Genomic DNA, 21,559 nt, shown 5'->3' on the forward strand with positions numbered 1-21,559 from the left:
GCAAAGATACAGATCAACAAAAGGCATTGGCAAATGGAGGTTCCTAATTTCCCGTTCGAGTAATCCGGGCAGGTCGGGAACGCAACCCGCCAATCACGGCCTCGGCATGTCATCCATGGAGACGGGAGCGGGATTCTGCCCGAAATCTGGAGAGGATGGCTTGGCTCCAGGAATTTCAGACCTCAAGATTGAAAGATGAGACACCAGTCGTGGCTGATGATTCTTCCAGAGAATAGTTATTATTATTATTATTATTATTATTATTTCGCATCCAGCTATGACTATGTCCAACAAGGCCAGAATGAATATATCCGCACCTTGCAATATCATACTATGTACATGAACTTCAACGGCTTGGAGGAATCCTGCATTCCGCTGGTGTTGCCCATCAAGCCCTCTCCTTCCCCAGCGCCTGTTTCCAACTCTATACCCATCCGATTCTCTTTTTGTGCTTGTCGCCAGTTCGCTCTCTGTAGAAGAACTCGCAACGTGAATGCCAGGACGGCCACCAGGATCATGAACAAAGAGCAGGCGGCCATGCCGTGCACATACCACGGCCCGTCGCTGTCGGGATACAGCCTAGTTCCAACGAGGGGGCCGAACTGACCAATGATGTTGAGCATGGCGACACCGGTTCCCTTACCTTCGTAAGCGACGCGGTTATCCATACTCCAGGTGATAATGATGGTGATGGCTGAGAAGAAGCCACAAGCGGCAGGGTAGATGCAGATATATCGTATAACTGTGTGCATGGTGGTTGACATGTAAGAGTGGAAGTAGCCGGTCAGTCCGATCGCCAGGTAGGCGAATGCGGACAACAGTGCGTGCGCAATCAGGTAAGGACTCCTGGTCCGATGGCGATCGGATAAAGATGCGGTGATCAAAACCACAACGAAGGAGAGCAGAAAAGGGGGCGCCGACAGAGCCTGTGAGGCCAGAGAGGAATATCCCATGCTGCAGAAAGGACCAGGTCAACTGTGCTCGAGGATGATTTAAAACATTAAGGGCACCTACTCTTTTATGATGGTGGGCAGAAATACAGGCATAGAGCTAAAAGCAACGTTGCAACTGAAGAACATTAACTGCAAGTTACCGGTCAGTACAGCTAGCCCACATCAGAAAGGAGAATATGTCAAGCACTCACAGCTGTGATGTACACCTTTGGGTCCTTGAGCGTCTCTCCCACTGCCCGCCAATTGAACTTTTCATTAGACGATTCATGCCGCTCAAGCTTACTCCCCTCCAGCCGTAACTTGGCGACTTTCCGTTGACGTGGCGTGAGAAACCTTGCTTTCCCAGGAGAATCGGGAATCAATATCCATGCAAAAACCGCGGCTACCACACTTGGAAAGCCCTCCACCAGAAAGAGTGTGCGCCATGGCGCAATGGGCCCATTGCTGCTGAGCTTAACAATCAGCCACGCAAGACTGCTGGCAAAGGAGGTAGCCAGCGGCGCCGCAGAGATAAACAGACCCGTCCGGAAGGCCAGCTCCTCCCGCTTGTAGAACAATGATAGATAGAACGGGACTCCGGGCCCAAAAGCTGCTTCAGCCACTCCTAGAAAAGCCCGCAGAAAAGCTAGGTGCCAGAAAGATGTGGCTAAGGACTGCAGAGATGCAATCAGGCCCCACGAAAACACGCAGAGCGAAATATAGATATGTGCAGGGACCAGCCGGTACATCAAAGTCATCCACTCGAAGATAATATAGGTGATATAAAAAGCGCTAAGTAGCCACTCATATTGCGAAGAAGATAGCCGCAGATCGTCCGCAAGCCCAGCAATCTTTGCATTACCAATATCTGGCATGGAAATTGATGTTAGTACTATGTTGTCTGTATGTAACGCATGGAGTCCTGGACACTTAACTACTCACTTGAGCGATCCAAGAAGGAAAGTAAATAGAGCAGAGCCAAGAACAAGACCAATCGCCTGTCAAATCTCCTCACAACCTGTTGTTCCTCCTCCCGGGTGTAGTCTGCTCCAGCTCCGGGCGCTCTGTACCGAGGAGCATTCCTGAAATCCCATTCCGAATCAGAGCCCTCGTCAAAATCACCTGAAGATTTCCGGTCGTGCTTCGAAATAAATCCCTGTGTCTCGTCCTCCGCCTCGACGTCCACCTCCTTATCGAAGTCAGTTCGTAGCCTGTCGAGGGTCGCAGGATGTGTCGACGGGCTTCCTCGATCCGATCCACTCGATTCGGGAGTACATTGCGGGTTTGAAGGCTCGAACGAGCTCGTTGACGGCGTTTCCCCCGCGTCAGAGTATACAGAAGGCGGGGAGCCCTGCGATGGGGGTTTAAGGTGAGGGCTGGCCATGATCGTAAACGAACGCGCGGAGCTCCGGGTTGCAGGTGCCTCCGGGCAAGCAGCAGCAGCAGATCATGCTCCTGGTTGTTGAGGAAAAATCATTGACAGTGTCATCGCGCACAGTAATCCATCCCAAGACCGCGGTCCCGGAGATCATCAGCGTCGGCTCCTAGCTTAAATGCTGCGAGCAATCCTTCTGCCCGGCGGAGCTCCATCCCCGGAAACCATCACGTGCAGCGCGTCCACGTTCTAACTGGATCGTCCTAACTTAGTCGCGTATCATTCCCGCCGACTCCGTTCCTTTTCGGGATAAAACTTAGGGTATTCCAAGGTTACTAGATAACCCGTAGGAGATAAGATCCGCTCTCCGTTCTTGCTGGAGGCACGCCACCCTTGTTAGCTGATGTTACTTCTGTTATACACAGTTCATACTTGCAAATAATAATCTCTTTAAGAATAACAGACGACGGATACCATTGATGATTTTTTTTTCGAATTAAGCACAGATTGCAGTTGCATATCATCACGATTTTTGCACCTCCTCTCTCCTTCGCCATGCCAGTCCCGTTGTTGTACTCGGTATTCTTCCGTGCGGGCAAATTTTGCTAGATAACATGCATTCTGCTAATAAGACGAAACAGATTCAGTAGATCTGGGATTTTTGTCCATCTCTTGCGTCTTCAGATTCCAAGTTGTGGTTTGTTTGCTGAATTCAGGGTCTGTAGTATTGAGATCCGTGACGGGTCCAGCTCTGGCGAGGACGTTTCAACGGAATCTCGGTAACCTCTGTGATCTCGAAGCGCCTCTTTTTGCCCCCCAAGAGCTCCGTAGCTTTGTCCTTGGCATATTGGAACATTTCCTCGAGCTCTGGTACCATCCTGTGCGTCGTTAAACCACGGGCTCGAAGGCAATTCAGACTATTCTCCGCCGTGTCGCGCAGAAATCGGGCAGCCTTGGCCTTTTCCATATAGCTGGCGCCATCCAGGTTGTAATAGTCCTCCTTGGCCTTGAAATAGACGTCGAGGATGCGCGTGATCTTGTCATCGACGGTAGTGTCGTTGCTGCGTGCGCTGTCCTTTGTCTCGAAACGTCGACCATTGTGAGGGCGGTTTTTGGACTGTCTGGTTCTCTCTCCGAGGGCATCTCTTTTTTCTGCCATTCCATTGCTATCAGGCTGGGAGACTGTCCATGATGCTAGTCAGAACACTGGAGAAGAGGCACTATACTATACGTTCAGGGGCTCACGCACGTTTGATAAAAAGGGCCTTCAGCGCAACATGCTTCTCCAGAACCTCATCCAGCACCTGACCGTGTTTATTCTGGCTGATGCCCATGAATTCTTCGATGTAAAGCTCCAGGGCTCCTGCATTGGAGATTTCGTTGCCGTTTTTGGACAGCATCAGCAACGCCTTGTCGTACACCGTGATGTGGCCGTCCTCGAACGCCTGCGATCGAGACTTGATGAGAGCCAGCTGGTGTGCAATAATTTCCCAGAGAAGTCGGTATATTTCGGGTTTCCCAAGGATCTCACGTAGCACCGGACGGGGTTCCTTGATATCCTTGTATTTGGACACCAGATCCATAACTTGGCTCTCAGGGTCATCAAGCTTCCGGGAACTCCTGGATTTATGAGCGTAGTTTCTGTTTGACATCTTGAAAGTATTGGAGAAGGAAACTCCAGCGTTGACAGTTGTATATTGAGTCACAATTCCAGTGTGTACCCTCTATGTTGCAAATGGAAAGAAGATAATTTTGAAGTGCTGGAAGGCGCGACTCTTGGAAGATATAGACGCGTCACGTCAAGGGGTGCGATACGGTCGAATAGAAATGAGCACCACAGGACGTGTCGGTCACACGAAAAGAGAACCAAGTATTTCCTTGGTTTCCATTTCAAGATTGTGGGTTTTCAGAAGAATTGTGAGGATGCGGAGACCAGGCCACTCGTGTAAAGGGAGATGACAGTGAAGGAAACACGGATCCGAGATACTCGCGAGATGATTACAAGATGACAGGGCACTAGCTCTCTGAGTTTTTCGTCTTGGCCTTTGCAGATTAGGTATGCAGAGCTAGGACCCTCACTTTATACTCACTTCGGATGAAGAATCGTGAACAAAAGACGCTGGGGAGTAAGAGGAACTGGTGGGTTTCCTTCTCAACGACGTAAGGCCATTGTCAGCTGATCTACTGAAATTGCCCCTTTTTCTTCCTAGATCTTTGCCATCTTGTCTCCAACGCATTCACATTGATCAAAGTGCAATTTCCCAATCCATTGCAATAGTGGCAAAGTTGTAAGGTTCAGGGGCTCATAACCAACAAAAGTCATAATAATCTAGCAATCAACTATAATGACTAACAACCCATTTATGTCCGCGGTGATCTTTTGTTTTTTTGCCCCTTAGTCATAGGAATTGTTTCGACAGTGTGATAGTTTACAGAGCCCTTGACTTTAGTAAGGATTCTGAGATGAGTCTCTCAAACGACATGTGAAGCTGCTGTAATGATAGATTTGCCTCAACAAGAGTGGGTATCACAATCTGAAGTATATAGGTACATCTTGTCACTAATAGTCCATTCAATCGAATAACAGTTTCATATAGCCATTCCCAGTCGAGGACATTGACAGTTCGACAAGCACAGCACTAACTCGGGTCAGTTGAAAGAATACTCACCATTATGAATAAAAAAAGGTCGCAAGGCATCTCCTCCTCACCCTTCGCCCAACTCCACGACGACTTAATTCCTTTCTTTCCACAATTTCTCTACCTCCTCCACCAATGTTCGTACCTTACTTCCTTCCCCGCCCTTAGCACAATCCCTCCACACTCCTCCATCCCGGACGCACCAAACTGATTCATCCAGCCGTACTGTACAGCTCGTCTTGATCCCCAACTCCTCGCTGCGGCGTGCACTCCTGCGCAGTAAGGCAATCCCACTCGGGTCTTCCTGTGACGAGTCGTCGTCATCGTCATCCTCACGGCTTGCGCACTGATTCAGCTCGTTGAAGTCGATGCCGTGCTCGAGCGCGCAGCCTTCGACCAGCGTGCGATCGGGAATCTTCTCATAGGAGCTGATCAGGCAATTGGCGAAGCCAAGAGAACGGATTGTTGGGGTGCGCGGGCGGAACGTGAGGGAAGACGAGGAAGAGGACGATTTTTGGCCAGGAGGGAAGGGAAGATTGGCTGCACAGAGAATAATCATGTCCCCAATACATTCGGTTGGACCGTGCATACACTCCACCTCAGAGGTTTTATTGGAGACGCTAGGTGATCACATCAGCTTCATAGTCAACCTCGGCTTACACTGAGCAAGTACCTTGCAATGAAGGAAAGCTGAAAATCAACCTTGTCACTGATCTTCTCCATAGCCGGCACGACGAGTTGCTGCAGACAGTCCCGGGCGTCGGGGCATTTGCTCATGATGTGTGCCTCCAGAGGCACTTTCTTGGATCCAGTGGTCGAGTATGTTGTAGAGACGGTACCCTTGGAGCGTATCGACGTCTTGGCGAAAAGGTGAGTCACATAGATGAAGTACAGGACAAAGCAGACAATGATGAATATAATGCCGCGGCGCAAGGAACGACTGATAGCACGCTCGCGCCGCGTCGTAATTCTGCTGTCTGTTGCTACCGAGGGGTTACCATCTTGAGGACCAAACAGTTCTTCTCGAACGAGCTCTTTGTACGCTGCATAAGGATTCCCGGTCATTATGCGTAGTTCCTGTTGCGATCAGTAAGAACTAACAATAATGATCTGTTTCCGCCCATTCTCCTGGGCTAGTGCAGACAGCCAGCGTTCTGTAGAGGTGAAGCATTCGGCGGGCGAGTCTGGAGGCGCGATGACGAAACGAGCAATCTGACTAATTTAGCGTATGCAGTCTTGGCACCCAACCTCAGGAAATTGTAACTTCTGTATTAGAAGCCCACCAAACCACTAAAATACTTAATTTTCTCACTATATTCTATTGATTTTTGCCTAATTTATCATATTTAAGGTTTTCTGACTTACTAATCAGGAAATTCTAGGATATATTTATATAGATATTGAGATCGAAAAAAAAGGCACCTAAGGTAACTAACTGCTAAATTATTTATACCCTATCCTCTAGTAAATAAATACCCTCTTAAGCATCCTTATTACTATTAAATATATGTTTCAGCTCCTAAAAATATATATACTCCGGAGTACAGATATTATAATATCTTCTTCTTTGGCCCAGGAAGGCAAAGGTAAGCACCGAGATGATGTATCCATAGCAATACTGAACAAGTGTCGTGGTACGACAGAGTATCCTTGTCGGGAGCACCTTCATCGATGGAAGTATGGATGATCCAATCCCCGGTCACATGGATAATCCATGACACAGTCACGTGTATGGATAATCCATCTTATGTACGTAGATGGAGGATCCTTCAAGGTTTCCTCATCAAGCTTTTTTTAAAAAGGACTCCCTCGACCTCGAGGAACTTAGGAAATACAACCATCTTACGACCAGGACTCCTACCTCCCATTACGCGATTTTCATTGATTCCCTTGCCAATTTCCTGTAGTTCATCCCCTGTGTTCGATACATTGTGTTTTGTGGTGACAAGGCCGCGATTCTCGCGGAGCCTTGGAGCCCTGGTTGACTCGTATCGCCATCTTCGTGCTTTCTCTGTGTCTTCTCCTGTCTCTTGTCCCCGGTATCCGGGAGAATTTCTGTGCGGTTTCTTGCGTTTTCTGCATTCTGCTGTGTTTCCTTGTCCAGGATTATGTCCTGAGAACGTCAGGTCTAGTGCTTCAATCTCCTCTTCTCTTGTTTTCCATTGCTTCTCAAATTCCCAGCGATCTGCTGCTCTCTTTGCTTCACCCTTTCTCTTGTCGCGCTGGATCCTCGACGGGGGTGCGAGAGCGGGGTCTCAGAGACCTCAGACGGAAGGATCCCAATTAGGAAGGAACTCCTCGAGATCAACCGCCAAACGCCCTAAGCTCATTCGACAAGATCTTCCTCTTTCCCTTTCTTCTCCAATAGCGTCAGTCCCATTATGAGTCACTAGCTAGCAAAGCTTTGCTAAAACCTCTAGGTACCTGGTAGTTCGACATCTGTTCTTGGCTACAGGATATCGTCATCATTAACAAATTGATTATCAAATATACAGCACTAAGCCCCTTATAAATTCAAGTTCTTCAATCAGAATACCCTTCTCTGTCTAAACTGAATCAAAAGGGCTACATTATCAAGATATTATCGCAAGCATGGGGGCACCCCGGGAGCCAGAATGGCCCCCCTCCCCATCCCAACGGACGCGACCTGATCCTGCCAAGGTAAAGAGGGCCATGGAGGAACGGCGCCGAATTCGGGCACTGCCCTATGAAGAGATCTGCAAGCGGGCTGAGGCCAATTTCCCTGGTTGGGGTGAGTGATTATTCCTAGCTATATGTCTTAAGGATATAATATCGCTAACAGATATATTTAGTTTCCGAACCTGATATTTGTTACGACGAGGGCCAGGACATTGAATGGGAGGAAAAATCGTTTGGCAAAGGTTGAAAGGAAGAGGACAACTGAGCATTTATTTCGTGTATATTCACGCCTGCGACGTTTCGCTGGACGTGGTTGTCCCTCGATATCTGTGGATCCCAATGCTGTAGCCTCAACATAATTCTCGTCGTGGGAGTTATCTGAGGTAACCGTGTCGGAGTCATCCTCTTGAGCAGAGTCTTTGCAAGGGTGGCTGTGGGAGTCACTGGGAGCCTCCCTGTCAACATCACCATCGATTGTAGGCCGCATGACGCCCCGAGTTATCTTCTGAGCCCTCTGCAGTGTGGCCGGTATGACAACAGAAAGTTTTGGGGCCTTTCCAGGAATGATGCCAACTGACTGGCATCTAAACCTGTTAACATAATTGGTGTGCCTCTCCTGTAAGATATGCTGCATCTCTTTAGAAAAGGAGTTATAGTACCTTCTCTCTTCAGTATCTGTTTCTCCTTGATTAAAACCAGACACCTTATCTATGTATTAATTTGGATTATTGCTGCGTCTTCTATACCAGTATACCAGCCATCTAAGCATTTACTATTATGACCTGGAACTGTTGCTTGCCTTAGATTTATATTATTTTTCATCTTGGATAAACCTGATAAAGGTATCTTAATATTTATATAGATGTAGCCTATAATTTCATAATTAGTAAGTCAAAAAAACCTCAAAATATGACTAATTAGGTAAAAATTAATAGAATCCAGTAATAAAATCAAGTATTTTAGTAGTTTGATAGGCTTCTAATACAAAAGTTAGAAATTTTTATGAGTTTGGGTGCCAGGACTGCACCAATATTTGCATACGCGAAATCAAGATCGCAGTAATCAGGGCACGTGTACCCAATTCTAACATCAGGCAGGTGTATCATGGTTGACACGATAAATGACAACGATGCTGAACTTTGGAATGTGAAATAGCTTTCAATTTAAAGATGAGATGATTCGTAGAATTCCACCATTTCTGATTAAAAATGCAAATAGGTCCCCCCGTCAGCTCCGTCTTCCGGTTCAAAGCGAGGGGACCAGCAGCCAATGAATGCATTACACTTTTCAGGTTGAGGATTACGAGTACAGTGTTTCCAAGCAGAGCAACTACAGCAGTCGATCCGACGTCGCACAAACCCCGTACTGCCGTCTAACAGTCTCTCCGCATTACGGAGTATTCTTGCCCGGAGGCTGATCGCACATTGCGGGGTTTTGCATCCCCGACTGATCGACTAGTCCGTACAGAGTACATACTTCAGGCTGGAGTACGGAGTATGAATTATGGAGCAGTAGTCAACGAGAGCTTACGCCATTCCCATGTGTCAACGACACAACGCAAAAAGCCTCTATACGAGAATCAGCCAGCGCGAAACACCCTTTTTTATACCCAAACAGGTATTCCGGACTTGTGGCGTCAGGATGACTGGCTGAAAGCTGGCGTTCTTGCAGAAACTACGATTTAGCTTCGAGCCGTTTCCACCCCGTCGGTGCCACGTGCTACTTTCAGCCTGTCAGTCGCCCAGCCCAGCATGGATTATGATGACTGACACGGAGTACAATGAATGCACTTGCCCGCAGCCTCGATCTGGAAGGCAGCCATCCGCCATCATTTCTGTAACGATGGCGCCCAAATTAGAATCTTGGTGTGACATGGTACTAGGTTTCCTAGGGCATCTGTAGATTGATCATCCGTTGTGGTTGGGGCCTTGCAAGCTTATTCTGCTTTTGTTGGGAAGTTTCACTCAATTTAGCCTGCAAGGTGGATACGCATGCGATGGAGGGAATCTGATTGCCTTGGATGCAGGCGCAGCTGTTGGGCATACCTGTCACCCCGATATCGGCAGGGGACGTCAAAAACAAAGTCGATAGATAAAAGCAAGATGGAGCGGTTAGCATTGGGATTGACATATGCTATTTTCAGACCGCCGCAAGGAGACGATCATGGTGATTGTTTCAGAAGGATTTGCCTTGGGGTCTGGTTCTGTCAGGACTCCAGACGCTCGGATTGAGCTGCACGCCGCGGATAGCCTGGCCAGCTGCTATATTATTAGTTAGATCGCGTAGATATCTGTCAACCATCTCAGGATCAAGACAGCGAGAATCAGAGTCGTTGTGATAGTAATAATAAAACGCAGACGTGCGGAATAAATCTTGATCCATCTTTTTGGTCCTCCCTGTGGGGATGGCCGTCAGTGCGTGGATAGTCGACCCAAGGACTCGAGATCTGCATACAGGACATACCAACTGTGGGAGAAGCGTGTTCTTGCTGATTCGTAGGGGCGTTCGGAGAACTCCGGCCGGTACGCGCGATACGTGGATATACTCCGTCGTTAGCAATGCGGTGGGAATTCGCGCGGGCAGACCTGAAACAGACACGATGAAACGAGTGCTTTATTCCGAAAGCGGATCCCATCGTCTCCTGGCGACTCCATCGACGCTCCCCCACTGCCTGAATATGGAGCGCAGACCCACGCAGGAACTGGGTGAGTCGAATCTAATTGCCGGGCGGATCGTGCGTGCGGCCCGCGTCAAGGGACGGCCAAAACACCTCCAGTCCAGCGTCACATCGGCGTGAAGCCTCGTGCCCGTGTGGTCGCATTGCTCCATCCTCGCTCCCTCCCTCGACAACCCACTGCTCGCCCGCTCTCTGCTTCTCCCACTGCTCCATCCCGCACGCCGGAGCGCGACGGTCCGTTCGTTCTTTTCTCGATCCTCGCCCGCCCTTCCATCCTGCGCCGAGGCGTGACCAAGTTCCCATTTAAGCAGGCTTCGCGAATGACACCCCTCCCTGCCAGCCCTCGAGCATCCGTCTAGATCTCATCCTGACGAGCTGTCGCTGCTGTTCCCTTGGGGACTGACTCGAGATTGCGCAATTAACTGACAGGTGCTGGCACACCCGTCGCCCCATCCGCTTAAACTATACTGTACAGACCTGTGAACAGCCCCCCCATCCGTCGGGATAGCCAGCTAATATCACACCCGCTCTCTATCTAGCTCCGCTCGTAGCTATCCTTTATCGCGGCCTAACCTTGTTCACGCCCGATTAATATTTATCCTGCTGGCGACACCGTATCTGCCCTGCCTCGTCCGAGCGAACAGTTACGCTGGTGCCGTTGCTTCTCCAGATCATCTACGTGCCTCGTTCCTGCGACCACGCTCTCGTGTGTAGAGCGTATTATTAATTATATACAGGCCGGTGGATGCCTTCTCGGCCGAATCATGATGGCGGCACAACCCTTGGTGGTCGACACGAAGGTGGTCGATACGAACAGCCATGATGTCGACCAAAACCATATAAACGACGAGGTCGACGAGGAAGAAGAAGACATTGCATCTGATCTGGACCAGCCAAACAATGAGCCCAATGAGCCAGGGCCGCAGATAGACCCACTTGACGACTTCCTCAAGCCCCTCGTCCTGGACGAAGGAATCCTCTACAATCTGGCCCGTCGTTTTTCCGAAGTATATCGGCATCTCGCCCTGACCTCGGACCAACAGTTTCTTCCCACTCCGGTAACGCGACTGCCCACTGGGGAAGAAGTTGGCCGTTATCTGGCCATCGACGTCGGCGGCAGCAATCTCAGAGTCGCCTTCATCGAACTGCTGGGCGAAGATGCTGACTCCGATAAGGGTACCGCGGACGCATCCGACAAGTCACGTGATACGATCAGAAAGGCACAGAGGCCGCGTGTGAGGCGGACGTTGGAGAAAGCATGGCCGATCCAGGAGCATCTGAAGAAGGATAAAGCCGACGACCTGTTTTCATGGATCGGCGATTGCATTGCGGAGGTGGTGGCCGACAGTCTCACCTCGGATGCGACCAAAGGCGACATTCCGGACGAGCTAGAGATGGGCATCACTTTCAGCTTCCCTATCATGTACGTTTTGCCGTTGTATTATTGAAGGCGGTCTTTTGGTTGCTTGTCTAGAATCGTTCCAGACTGACACCAAGGCAGGCAGGAATCAGTCACGGAAGCCACCTTGATGCCAATGGGCAAGGGTTTCGCCATCACGTCCGATCTCAACCTCCGTAATATGCTCCTCTCGGGCTATGAGAAGCATACGAGACGTCCCGACGAAGAAGAGGAACCGTCGTCCAAGCGGCGGAAACTCTTCGCGTTACCAAAGTTGAAGATTACCGCCATCACCAATGACACTGTTGCAACGCTTATTTCTTTGGCATACAGCGTAAAGTCTTTACCAAACAGTCGAGTAGCGATGGGTATAATTGTCGGGACCGGCTGTAACGCTACGATCCCAATGCGACTGTCAGATCTCCACGAGTCTAAAGCCAGACTGGTCAATTCCAAAGATCCAGAAGCCACCCAGACTGTGGTTAATACAGAATGGACGATTTCCGGTGCGGCGCCGCCCCTTAAGGAGCTGAACATCACCACAAAGTGGGATACCCAACTAGATAACGCATGCGCTCGCCCTGGCTTCCAGCCCTTTGAGTACATGACCGGTGGCCGGTACATCGGAGAACTGGTTCGCATCGTGCTGTTCGATTACCTCACCACCGTGGTTGGGCTCTCCAAGAAAGACCTCCCTGCTGCGCTGGTGCAGGAATACGCTTTGAACACCACATTCCTATCAGAGAAGGTTGCTCGGAGCCGATCAGATCAGGAATTGGCCACCGAGTTGGCACGGTCCCTTCCACCACCCGAGTCAAGCGACTGGAATTGGGATGCACACTCTGCAGGAGCGTTCCGGAAGATAGCCAGGGCCGTCCAGACACGGTCGGCAGGGCTCATCGCTGCGGCAGTTGTTGGGCTTCTTGCGTGTACGCGCGAGATCCAGCTGAAGGACGACAGTACCCGGAATTCACCACAACCTGCGCAGGAGAATCCTGTCGCCTATCAGGGAGACGTCAAGACCCAGACGGGGTCGAACAACCTGGCTCCCAATAATGGAGGTGCCGATTCGGCAAAAGCACCCCGGGGCCCCATCGTCCCCGTTCTGTCTCCCGCCCCTGCCGACTGGCATTCAGGCCCGGAGGAGCTGGTGGTCGCTTACACGGGCGGCATTATTCAAAATTACCCCAACTTCAAGGAGATGTGTCAGACTTACATCGATCGACTGATCATGAGAACCGGTCCTCAGAAAGGCGGCAAGTCTGTCTTCCTTCGCGAAGCTTCAGATGGTGGTGTTATCGGTGCTGGCGTTCTAGCCGGGATGGTGGCTGGCCGATGAGAGAGAAAAAATAATCTCGAACTATTATATATAAGTACACAGTATGAAAGCATGTTTATATCCTAAAAGGAGCGGGTGTTTCAGGAATGGTTTAGAATAATTGAATGTCTACGATCCTTTTTTTTTTCTTATTTAATTTTTGTTCTGGTTTTTCTTTTTTTTTCTGGTTTGGTTCTAATAAGTTCTACTATGTACTGTAGGACATACTACCTACCTACCTACCTACCTAGGTAAGTTAATACAGACCCGAGCTATTATTATAACTGCAGAAAGCAAGATAGAGAACCATACTCTTCACCATGGCACGCGTGTCATATGTCTGAAGAAGACGCCGTTGCGTCAAATCAAATCAGGCGGGACATATTCTCTAGATGAGGATATTAGAATCGCGTGCGATACAGATTATATATAGGTTATTAATATAAATAATATCAACCTTTCGAGGAGTCTGATCTGTTTGTCTTGATCTCAGATAGTCGTCCTCCAGCATACATGTAGTATCTTGATGCGCCAGTGACAAGCCTGGAGTGATTCAGACTTTTCGATGATATCCTTGATGTCATAATATTCAGGTATATGAAATAAGAGTAATACTACAGATTATCTTCACTATCGAAATCATTGAATATGTTCCTTCACCTCTCATTCGGTGTGAGATCACACTGTTGATGCCTCAGGCCGACGTCACCACGTGAGCTGCTGATTAATCAACCATCATCGATATCCGTCACCTGCCTCCGGGGGCTACCTATTTAAACCTGTCTCCCCCTCATCTGTGATTCATCCCCCACCGTGAAGATGAGCTCCCAGGCGTACTATGAGCTCTACCGCGGTAGCAGGTATTGTCAAAAGAAGCGTTTGAGATTGATTCGTACTCTTCCAGGTTCCGTGGGCTGACATCTTTGGCTTTTTATCTCACAGTCTCGGGCTCTCGCTCACCGACACGCTCGATGATCTGATCAACGAGGGTCGGATCGAGCCACAGCTGGCTATGAAGATCCTCTCCAACTATGACCGCGTTATCACGGAGGTTCTCGCGGACAAGGTTCGCGCTAGGCTGACTTTCAAGGTACATACTGCTTGTTTGCTCTGTAGTTTGATCACAGCGCGCATGGGATTCATTCATAATGCTGACGTGAATCCGTGCTGCAATAAAAAAGGGCCACCTTGACACCTACCGGTTCTGTGACGATGTCTGGACCTTCCTGATCAAGGACGTCACTTTCAAGCTGGATAACCAGTCGACTGTCCAGGCGGACAGAATAAAGATTGTCAGCTGCAACAGCAAGCGTCCAGGAGAGGCGTAATCGATTCAGTCTTTCTCTCACCTAGCCGTGACTTGCGGTGTGCTTTCTCAGTAGATTTGAGATGCACTTCAATAATAGGATGATGAGGATGGGTTGGTCAGCGGGTGTTGCTCATGATTCGGGTCTTATCTTGGTGGCGTTGTGGAATGGATACAATATCGGCTTTTCTTTATTATGGTTGGAGACTAGATACCCCGAAATAAATTGAACTGAGATAATATGTCCATTCTTTATTCTAAGGAAAATTGCGTAGTTTCGTTTGGAGTAGGCTCGTAGTTGTCGGTCAGGCAGCACTGAGCCGGTTTGGGAAACTTGATGTTGGCGTCCGCAACCGCGGCCGTGACCGCGTTTCGTACCACTCGCCGAGCACGGAGAAACTACCTATTCTTCCCCCGAGTAATGAAGGTCATCGTTTGATTCCATGTTCCAACAGGCCTTCGAGCGGCCTTGTCGACATGCCACGTTCGTTGCCATGGCTCGTTGGCGGAACAAATGACACGAAGCAGTCGGCCCCGCGCGCACGTCGCGTCAGTCGGGATGCCACTCCAAGTGGCAGTGATACTGCCAGGAAGGGGAGGTCTCCTGTCAGAGATACGCCTGGGAAGACCGACTTTCTGAGATCCTGTATGATTGTTTCCCCCTTATCCTCTACGCCACGCTCACACTCACTTTGCTGATGCGCGATTCTAGCTCGAAGCCCGTCCAGTTCCCCAATCCGACAGCCTCCGACGGAAGAGTCAGTATTTTTTTTTACCCTCAAATATCTCCGACTGAGTCGCTAATTTCGACTCCTAGGTTTCTCAGGGAAGGATTCGACAACGATGACATGTACATCATGGTCGAGGACGAGTTCTACGCCGTCGCGCAGACATTCACGCAACACCTACATCACGCGGAGTATGTGCGGCGGAAGAAGGAGGCAAAACTCAAAAATGCGACGGCCATCCAAGATCTGGAACGACCGACGGACGGCAAGACGATGATGAGGAAGGAGACCCAAAGGCAGAAGGAATCCGAGGCGCTGGCTTCCCGCCAGAGAAAGGGCCTTGACGAAATAAGAGGCAAGCGGCCGCGGGTCGATTCGGAAGAGGAGGACAGCGATCTCGAGGAGGATCGCGACGATGATCCTTGGGTTGGCACGTCTTTGCACACCCTCATGACCAGCCCGAGAAAGTCTAGGTCGTTGCTTGGGCTTCAGGGGATCAAGTCTAGCACTAGAGCTGCAGCTGGATACGGGCAGGCATCTGGACCGAATCGAAGAGATGATAGGCGCCAGCCATCGCCTGAACCACGCCGACAACAAGAGTCGCACACTGTCAACGTCGACGAGACAGCTTCGGAGGATGATGATGACCTCGAAATCACCAAAGTCACCACTTCGAAAGCTACTCCAATCCATAAGGTCCATTCAAAAGAACAAGCACCAGTGAAGAGAGAGATTTCGACTACACCTACAAAGGAGGAAAAGCCTGATGTTGGAAAGGGCAAGGGTTACTATTCCGAGAAGAAAGCGGCGACAAGTTCCAACCGCACTACATACAGTACTGCGGCTAGTAGCTCGAAGGTGAATAGCAGGAAGAAAATGCTTCTTGAAGATTTGGACGATTTTCCCGAGACAAATGAGAAGAAACCCAATGGTAGAATACAGGACCAGCCTCGAAGGTCATCATCTGCGGCGCCTTCCCCGAGTCGACCTCAAGAGAAGGACTCCAAGAAATCTCGTTTCAGTGAAGTGCCAACGTTTCTGGTGTGAGTGATATTACAATCATATATTAAAAAATCAGTCGAAATAGCTTTCCGACTGTAAGGTGAGAATCCTCCGAAAAGAACCTGCCCGCGTTTCATCCATCATACAGAAGAGAGAAAAAAAAAAGAATCAAGACAGCGCGGTTTGCGGTAAGATTACGACATTGTCGTATCTCATCATCATCGTATTGCCCGTGGCAGATTCTGCCGGGTCCTACGCAGTGAGCTTCGCACCCAGCCGCTGGACGTGTTGCTTGAGCTTGTCTCTCTTGGAGGCTTTGCGCTGGACAGCGCCTTCGGCCGCCTCCTTCTCCGGCAGGAGGCCATGGCTGTCATGGTCGGTCAGCGTTCTATAGATATTTGTGGAGAGTCAGGAACACCGCGATCACATATTTTCACTTTCGAGAGCTTTGGGGAGACTAACTCGGAGTCCGAGAGGGGCATCGCGAACTCTTCCTTTCGGAAGTTGGTTGGAGGTCCCTGAAATTCAACAACCGATCAGCTTCGAGTTAGCTAGGCAGGTTCCAGTCGAGAGATGCTTACAATCTCCAGGATTCTTTCTTCTCGTTTGCGCTGGAACGGCGACTTCAGCCACCGGAACACTGGTCGGAAGCAGCCGATCATCATGGTGGAATATCACGTCGTGTCAGTTGTGTCAAGCAGAGCGATAGCAAGATACAGAGTGTATTGGAAGTCTTTTTTTGGGCCTCAAATGAATGTCTATGTCGAGGAAATCGTTCTTGGATATGCCGCTGAGTTCGTCGTCAATTCGTGCAAAACGCAACGCGAGATGGTCGTGCTAGTCGTGCTATGCTGATGCTGAATGACGATGATATGCAATGCAAGGCGAGCGAGCGATGCGATGCGAAACGAGTAGCAAACGACACGTGCAGAAAACCGACAGCAAGACAACACACACACACACACACAACGCAGAAATAACGAATGAATAATGACTATATACGTTCAAGTCATGAAGAAAGCAGGAGATGTGGTGCTTAGTTAGAGGAAGGAGAAAGCTGAGAAGCTACTTCTTATGTGATTATATATAAGAAATGATTACGAATTACGTTACACACCAGGCAGTCGTCACTCGTCAGCCCTGGATCCAATAAAATAAGACGGGTGTTTCCTAGGCGAGAAGAGAGAATTCTTTCGCCAGGATACCTATGCGCGTCTGTATGCGTATGCCCTATGCGGATATAGTATAGGCAAGTTAAGTTGTCAGTGGCAACCTCAAATACGGACACGGACACGGCGCCGTCTCAAGAAGACGATTGGATTCGGCAAGGCGAGGCAAGGGCTTGCGTGCAAGTCTGTCTTGTCTTGTCATGAAACGGGGAAACGGTCCTGTCGTGTCGTGTCGTGTCGTGCCGTGTCACTGCAGGGCAGGCCAGGCGATGCGCTGAATGTCCATACCTACGTAGCCAGGTAGCACCGTAGCTAGTAGCTACCAGTACCTAGGCAGGCGCCTGTCTGCAGGGGCAATTGCCAATAATCCTCTTACATAGCAGCCCTTGCCCTAGCCCTGTAATACATAACGGTGCAAGCCAATGGGCGTGCCGTGCCAAAGGGATAAAGAAGTAGAGTAATCCACCAGTCAAGGAGTTTGACGTGTTGAAGATGCAGACCACATTCCATCTCCAATCCAATCTAATCCAATCCAATCCTCCCTTCCTCGTGCAGGGGTTCTTGGCATGGCCTTGCTGCACAGTTGCACCAATGGTGTCGACTCCTAGGGTCAGTGGTGACTGCTGTCAGGACTCAGCTGGGGATGGATCCGTTTCCAGGGAGAGAGAGAGAGAAGTAGTGCTGAATATGGGGGGAGTATTATGGATGAAGAACTGTCCAGGACTCGATAGTCGATGACGATACTGGAGAGAGTTTTAATTAAAGTTAGTTTAAATGCCTGCCCTTTCTTCTAGGTACTGGCATACAGACAGTACAGGATAATACAGACTGTCTTTCTAGTAGTCTACCTTGTCTACCCCATATTATTGCGCCTATTGTAGTACCAAAAATAAGTACCATTTACACTCTTCATTATATGAAATATCAGGTCTTGTAATACTGTATACAGTATCCTGATTCCTATCAGGAATAAACCCATCTTAGACACTTAGGTAGCCGGTAAGGTATAGTATAAAGTACTCCATATTCTCCATACACAGGCATGTAGGCATGTAGGTATGGAAACCTTCCATGCCTTCCATGCATATTCCATTCATTCCTCACCACAGGTCCTTGACGATTGAATCCATCTATTTAATGTACGCAATTAACGGTCCCATCCCTGAATTCATTCCATCTTAAATTAAATTAAGTTAAAGAGTAACGACATACATACATATCGACATTATACGACACGACTTGACGATGGTATCCATCCCATGCCCATGTCCTTGGTGACGAAACAAAAGTCTATTATCCAGATGGTAGAACATGTTATATATATTACCAATAGATATTACCAATATACGGCTAAGTGCAACAGTCCTGACAGACGACCAATAATTTTTACCTCAATTCACCTATTACCCATCAAACAAAATTAATCCAATATTATTCCCTAAAAGAATTCCCACAGGGAGAGTGTTTGACTGACGCGAAACAATTTTTAAAAGAGAAAAAAAAAACTTCAGTTTGTCCGTTTTTAGATTAGAGAGAGATTAATTTATGTACGTCCTGACTGACTCCCTTGCATCGGCAAAACTTCAACTCTCGTACTACTTACTTTGGTAATTGGCTGCATTCCAAGGGAGAATAATAATAAACAATATTTCCTGGATGGATACCTCTGCCTTGTCTCGTGACTTGTCTCGTGACTAACTTTCGCGACATTACTGCGGGAACTGCCATATATACATGTTTTTCAGTTTATATTAGCTGTCGACTCTGCAGGCCACCCATTGACAACACTATACTCATCCAACGGCGTCACGCCGTGCAGGACGTCATAATGCCGCCTGTCCCCGCAAGCTGCATCAGAAACCGAGCAGTTTGATGATAGGATCTCTCCTGCAATCCGCAGCCCGGCATCTCGTCCCTCGAACCACGCGCCGTGCAGAAACCCAAAGTACGCCGCGCTCGTCGCCTCGCCCGCAAACCACAGCCGGCCCACGTTGGCGCGCAGGTTCTCGTGCATCTGCAGCGTCGTCGCCGGCGGCCAGTTCGAGTAGCTGCCGTAGGCCCAGGGCTCGGTACTCCAGCGCGGATAGAGGAAGTCAATCGGCTCGGGGATGTCGTCGACGTCGGGAAACATCTGGCGCAGCACGGCCAGCACCTCGGCTTTTGTCTGCTCGTCCGATTGCTTCTCTACGCGATACGACTCGGTGTTGACGACCGTGACGAAGAGGATGTTCGACCCCGGCAGAAACCCGTCCGTAGAGAGGGACTGCCACACTGGGTAGTGACCCCTGGTCGTCGGCGAGGCATACAGCAGAAACTGCCGGTCCGTCGGCCAGAAGGTCTCGTTGAACTGGAGGAAGATCTTGGTGTACGTGCCCATCTGGAACGTCGCGATGGCGGTTCGTTTCCAGTCGGGTAGCTCCGGGCTGAACGAGACGGTGTCGTTTTGCAGCACGCCCAGTGAAAAAGTGCAGATGGCGTACGCCGCGCGGATGCAGCTCCCGTCGCTGTTGAGGACCGTCACGCCGTCGTCGGAATAGCTGATGTTGGTCACGCGGGTGTTGAGCAGGAGGCGAGGATCCCCCGGACGGAGAAAGGTCGCCGCTTCCTGCTTGATGATGGTGTTGAAGCCGCGCTGGTCGAGGACGAAGTTGTTCTCGTCGCTGAACTGGTTGTAGGTGAGATTCTGGCCTGTGATGCCGAAGACGAGCGAGCTCTCTTCGGGCGGGTAGGCGCTCTCCCAGTCTGTATCAGTTAGCTTCAACGTAAATTAATCAACGTAAATTAAAGAAAGCTTCAGATCACACACCCCACTCCCACCACTCGACCGCCTGCGCAGCCATGTTCTTCTTCGGCTTCCAGCCTGCCAGGCCGAGTCCCGCCCGGGCGGTTTGGTCCTGGAGGTTCTGCTTCAGAATGGACCCGGCATGTGCGGCGGCGATGACATATGCGTCATCGAAGGAGTCCAGCAGGGCGCTGTAGTCGGAGAAGCCGGTCTCGTTGTATGTCGAGATGGAGCTGTAGTTGGAGTACGTGTTGGTCAGGTTGTATTTCTTAGCCTGGGCAGGTTAGCATGCATCTCAAGTATCGAATGACAGCAGTACCAATGTCCAGACGGGATTCTCTGGATATACATCGTCATGGTTAGCATCTAATCGAGCAATAAATAAAAAGAAGAAGAAGAAGAAGAAGAAGAAAAGAAACCTACCCGGCCCACCAGGTCTCCCAAGACCTTGAATCTGCAGCATTGCAGCGATACAAAGTCAGGAGCAATTCCATCACAATGTCCATATTTTTGTCCAACGCACCCAATTCGCCCCTAGCTCGACGACGTAAGACGACCCGTCTTCCTTTTTCCCAAAATTGGCGTGTTTCACCCGGCCCCCGATGTCATCTTGGTACTCGACGATGAGAAAATCCGTGATGGAGGCGTTTGATAGGGCTTGCTGAACTTGTGAGAGTAGTTCTTTTTTTTAAAAAAAAAGAATAGAAAGAAAGAAAGAAAGAAAGGCGTTTCGAAAGCTTACAGCGGCTGTAATCCCCGCCATTCCGGCTCCCCTAATAGAGCATCTATCTGTTAGCGTATATAATATAACATCCCCTTCGTAGAAGTAGGTAGGTAGAGGTGACATTGACATACAAAATCGCAACCGTGGTCTGCCTACACTCCCCTTCCTTGGGCGGGACGTCAGACCGGGGGACGGCGTATCCCATGCAATCCTGCACAAACCCGCCTATGGACCAGGCCAGCCATATTGCGGGTGCTAGGAATTGTCTTGCGAGATGCATCTAGATGGGTAGAAGAGAAGAGGCGTATATACAGACTGTATATAAATATATGGCCAGGGAGAGAGAGAAAAGCGAGAGGGGATTTATTTCCATTCTCATATATATACCTACTGATCCATGAACAAGAAACTTTCCCTCAAAAAGAATCATCCATCGACAAATGGAGCTAGGAAGTTTGGGGGCAGTAGTCAATAATCCATCGAAGCTCGTTCTCGTACAGTATAGATAACGTAATCAATCACCGAGCGAAACAGATCACCGAGCGAAACACCCCACCAAACTACGCGACGCGCTCATCAACTTCAACCACCAAAATGCCACGCAAAACAGCAGATTCAGCAGTTCATCAAGAGGGCCGTATCTTGCTTGCAATTAAAGCTTTCAATGATGGTCAATTTAAAAGCATACGGGCTGCTGCACAGGCATATAATGTGCCACATCCAACACTCTACCACCGCCTACGCGGGCGTACTGCACGCGTAGATGCAACACCAAACAGCAAAAAGCTCACTACCACTGAAGAATCTATGCTTGTCAAATGGATATTATCTATGGACCAACGGGGACTACCACCACGAATCACCATTG

At 49.4% G+C, this 21,559-nt stretch overlaps 7 protein-coding genes across 7 annotated transcripts; 2 read left to right on the top strand and 5 right to left on the bottom strand.

Moving 5' to 3' along the window:
- Positions 1-93: 93 nt before the first annotated feature.
- T310_4963 (uncharacterized protein) lies at positions 94-2,316 on the bottom strand (the record flags this gene model as incomplete). The annotated part of the gene is made up of 5 exons (XM_013472175.1): positions 94-222; positions 333-954; positions 1,015-1,082; positions 1,145-1,800; positions 1,875-2,316. 5 exons carry the CDS (start codon positions 2,314-2,316, stop codon positions 94-96), a joined length of 1,917 nt encoding a protein of 638 aa, XP_013327629.1.
- A 703-nt stretch (positions 2,317-3,019) lies between these two features.
- On the bottom strand, positions 3,020-3,959 carry T310_4964 (uncharacterized protein; the record flags this gene model as incomplete). The annotated part of the gene is made up of 2 exons (XM_013472176.1): positions 3,020-3,489; positions 3,557-3,959. The coding sequence occupies 2 exons, from the start codon at positions 3,957-3,959 to the stop codon at positions 3,020-3,022; spliced, it is 873 nt and encodes a 290-aa protein (XP_013327630.1).
- A 1,081-nt stretch (positions 3,960-5,040) lies between these two features.
- T310_4965 (uncharacterized protein) lies at positions 5,041-6,011 on the bottom strand (the record flags this gene model as incomplete). Its single annotated transcript, XM_013472177.1, has 2 exons — positions 5,041-5,566; positions 5,620-6,011. The coding sequence occupies 2 exons, from the start codon at positions 6,009-6,011 to the stop codon at positions 5,041-5,043; spliced, it is 918 nt and encodes a 305-aa protein (XP_013327631.1).
- A 1,744-nt stretch (positions 6,012-7,755) lies between these two features.
- On the bottom strand, positions 7,756-8,692 carry T310_4966 (uncharacterized protein; the record flags this gene model as incomplete). Its single annotated transcript, XM_013472178.1, has 3 exons — positions 7,756-8,294; positions 8,333-8,455; positions 8,572-8,692. The coding sequence occupies 3 exons, from the start codon at positions 8,690-8,692 to the stop codon at positions 7,756-7,758; spliced, it is 783 nt and encodes a 260-aa protein (XP_013327632.1).
- Positions 8,693-11,030: 2,338 nt separating this feature from the next.
- T310_4967 (Hexokinase family protein XprF) lies at positions 11,031-13,001 on the top strand (the record flags this gene model as incomplete). The annotated part of the gene is made up of 2 exons (XM_013472179.1): positions 11,031-11,686; positions 11,765-13,001. The coding sequence occupies 2 exons, from the start codon at positions 11,031-11,033 to the stop codon at positions 12,999-13,001; spliced, it is 1,893 nt and encodes a 630-aa protein (XP_013327633.1).
- A 798-nt stretch (positions 13,002-13,799) lies between these two features.
- On the top strand, positions 13,800-16,061 carry T310_4968 (uncharacterized protein; the record flags this gene model as incomplete). Its single annotated transcript, XM_013472180.1, has 7 exons — positions 13,800-13,840; positions 13,923-14,070; positions 14,162-14,272; positions 14,387-14,400; positions 14,562-14,932; positions 14,999-15,044; positions 15,104-16,061. 7 exons carry the CDS (start codon positions 13,800-13,802, stop codon positions 16,059-16,061), a joined length of 1,689 nt encoding a protein of 562 aa, XP_013327634.1.
- A 2,865-nt stretch (positions 16,062-18,926) lies between these two features.
- T310_4969 (Monoamine oxidase) lies at positions 18,927-20,971 on the bottom strand (the record flags this gene model as incomplete). Its single annotated transcript, XM_013472181.1, has 7 exons — positions 18,927-19,927; positions 19,992-20,241; positions 20,287-20,333; positions 20,391-20,421; positions 20,491-20,628; positions 20,710-20,740; positions 20,823-20,971. 7 exons carry the CDS (start codon positions 20,969-20,971, stop codon positions 18,927-18,929), a joined length of 1,647 nt encoding a protein of 548 aa, XP_013327635.1.
- Positions 20,972-21,559: the final 588 nt, after the last annotated feature.

Source organism: Rasamsonia emersonii (genome assembly GCF_000968595.1).
Source record: "Rasamsonia emersonii CBS 393.64 chromosome Unknown ctg1118621760202, whole genome shotgun sequence".
In the NCBI taxonomy this organism is placed as follows: domain Eukaryota; kingdom Fungi; phylum Ascomycota; class Eurotiomycetes; order Eurotiales; family Trichocomaceae; genus Rasamsonia; species Rasamsonia emersonii.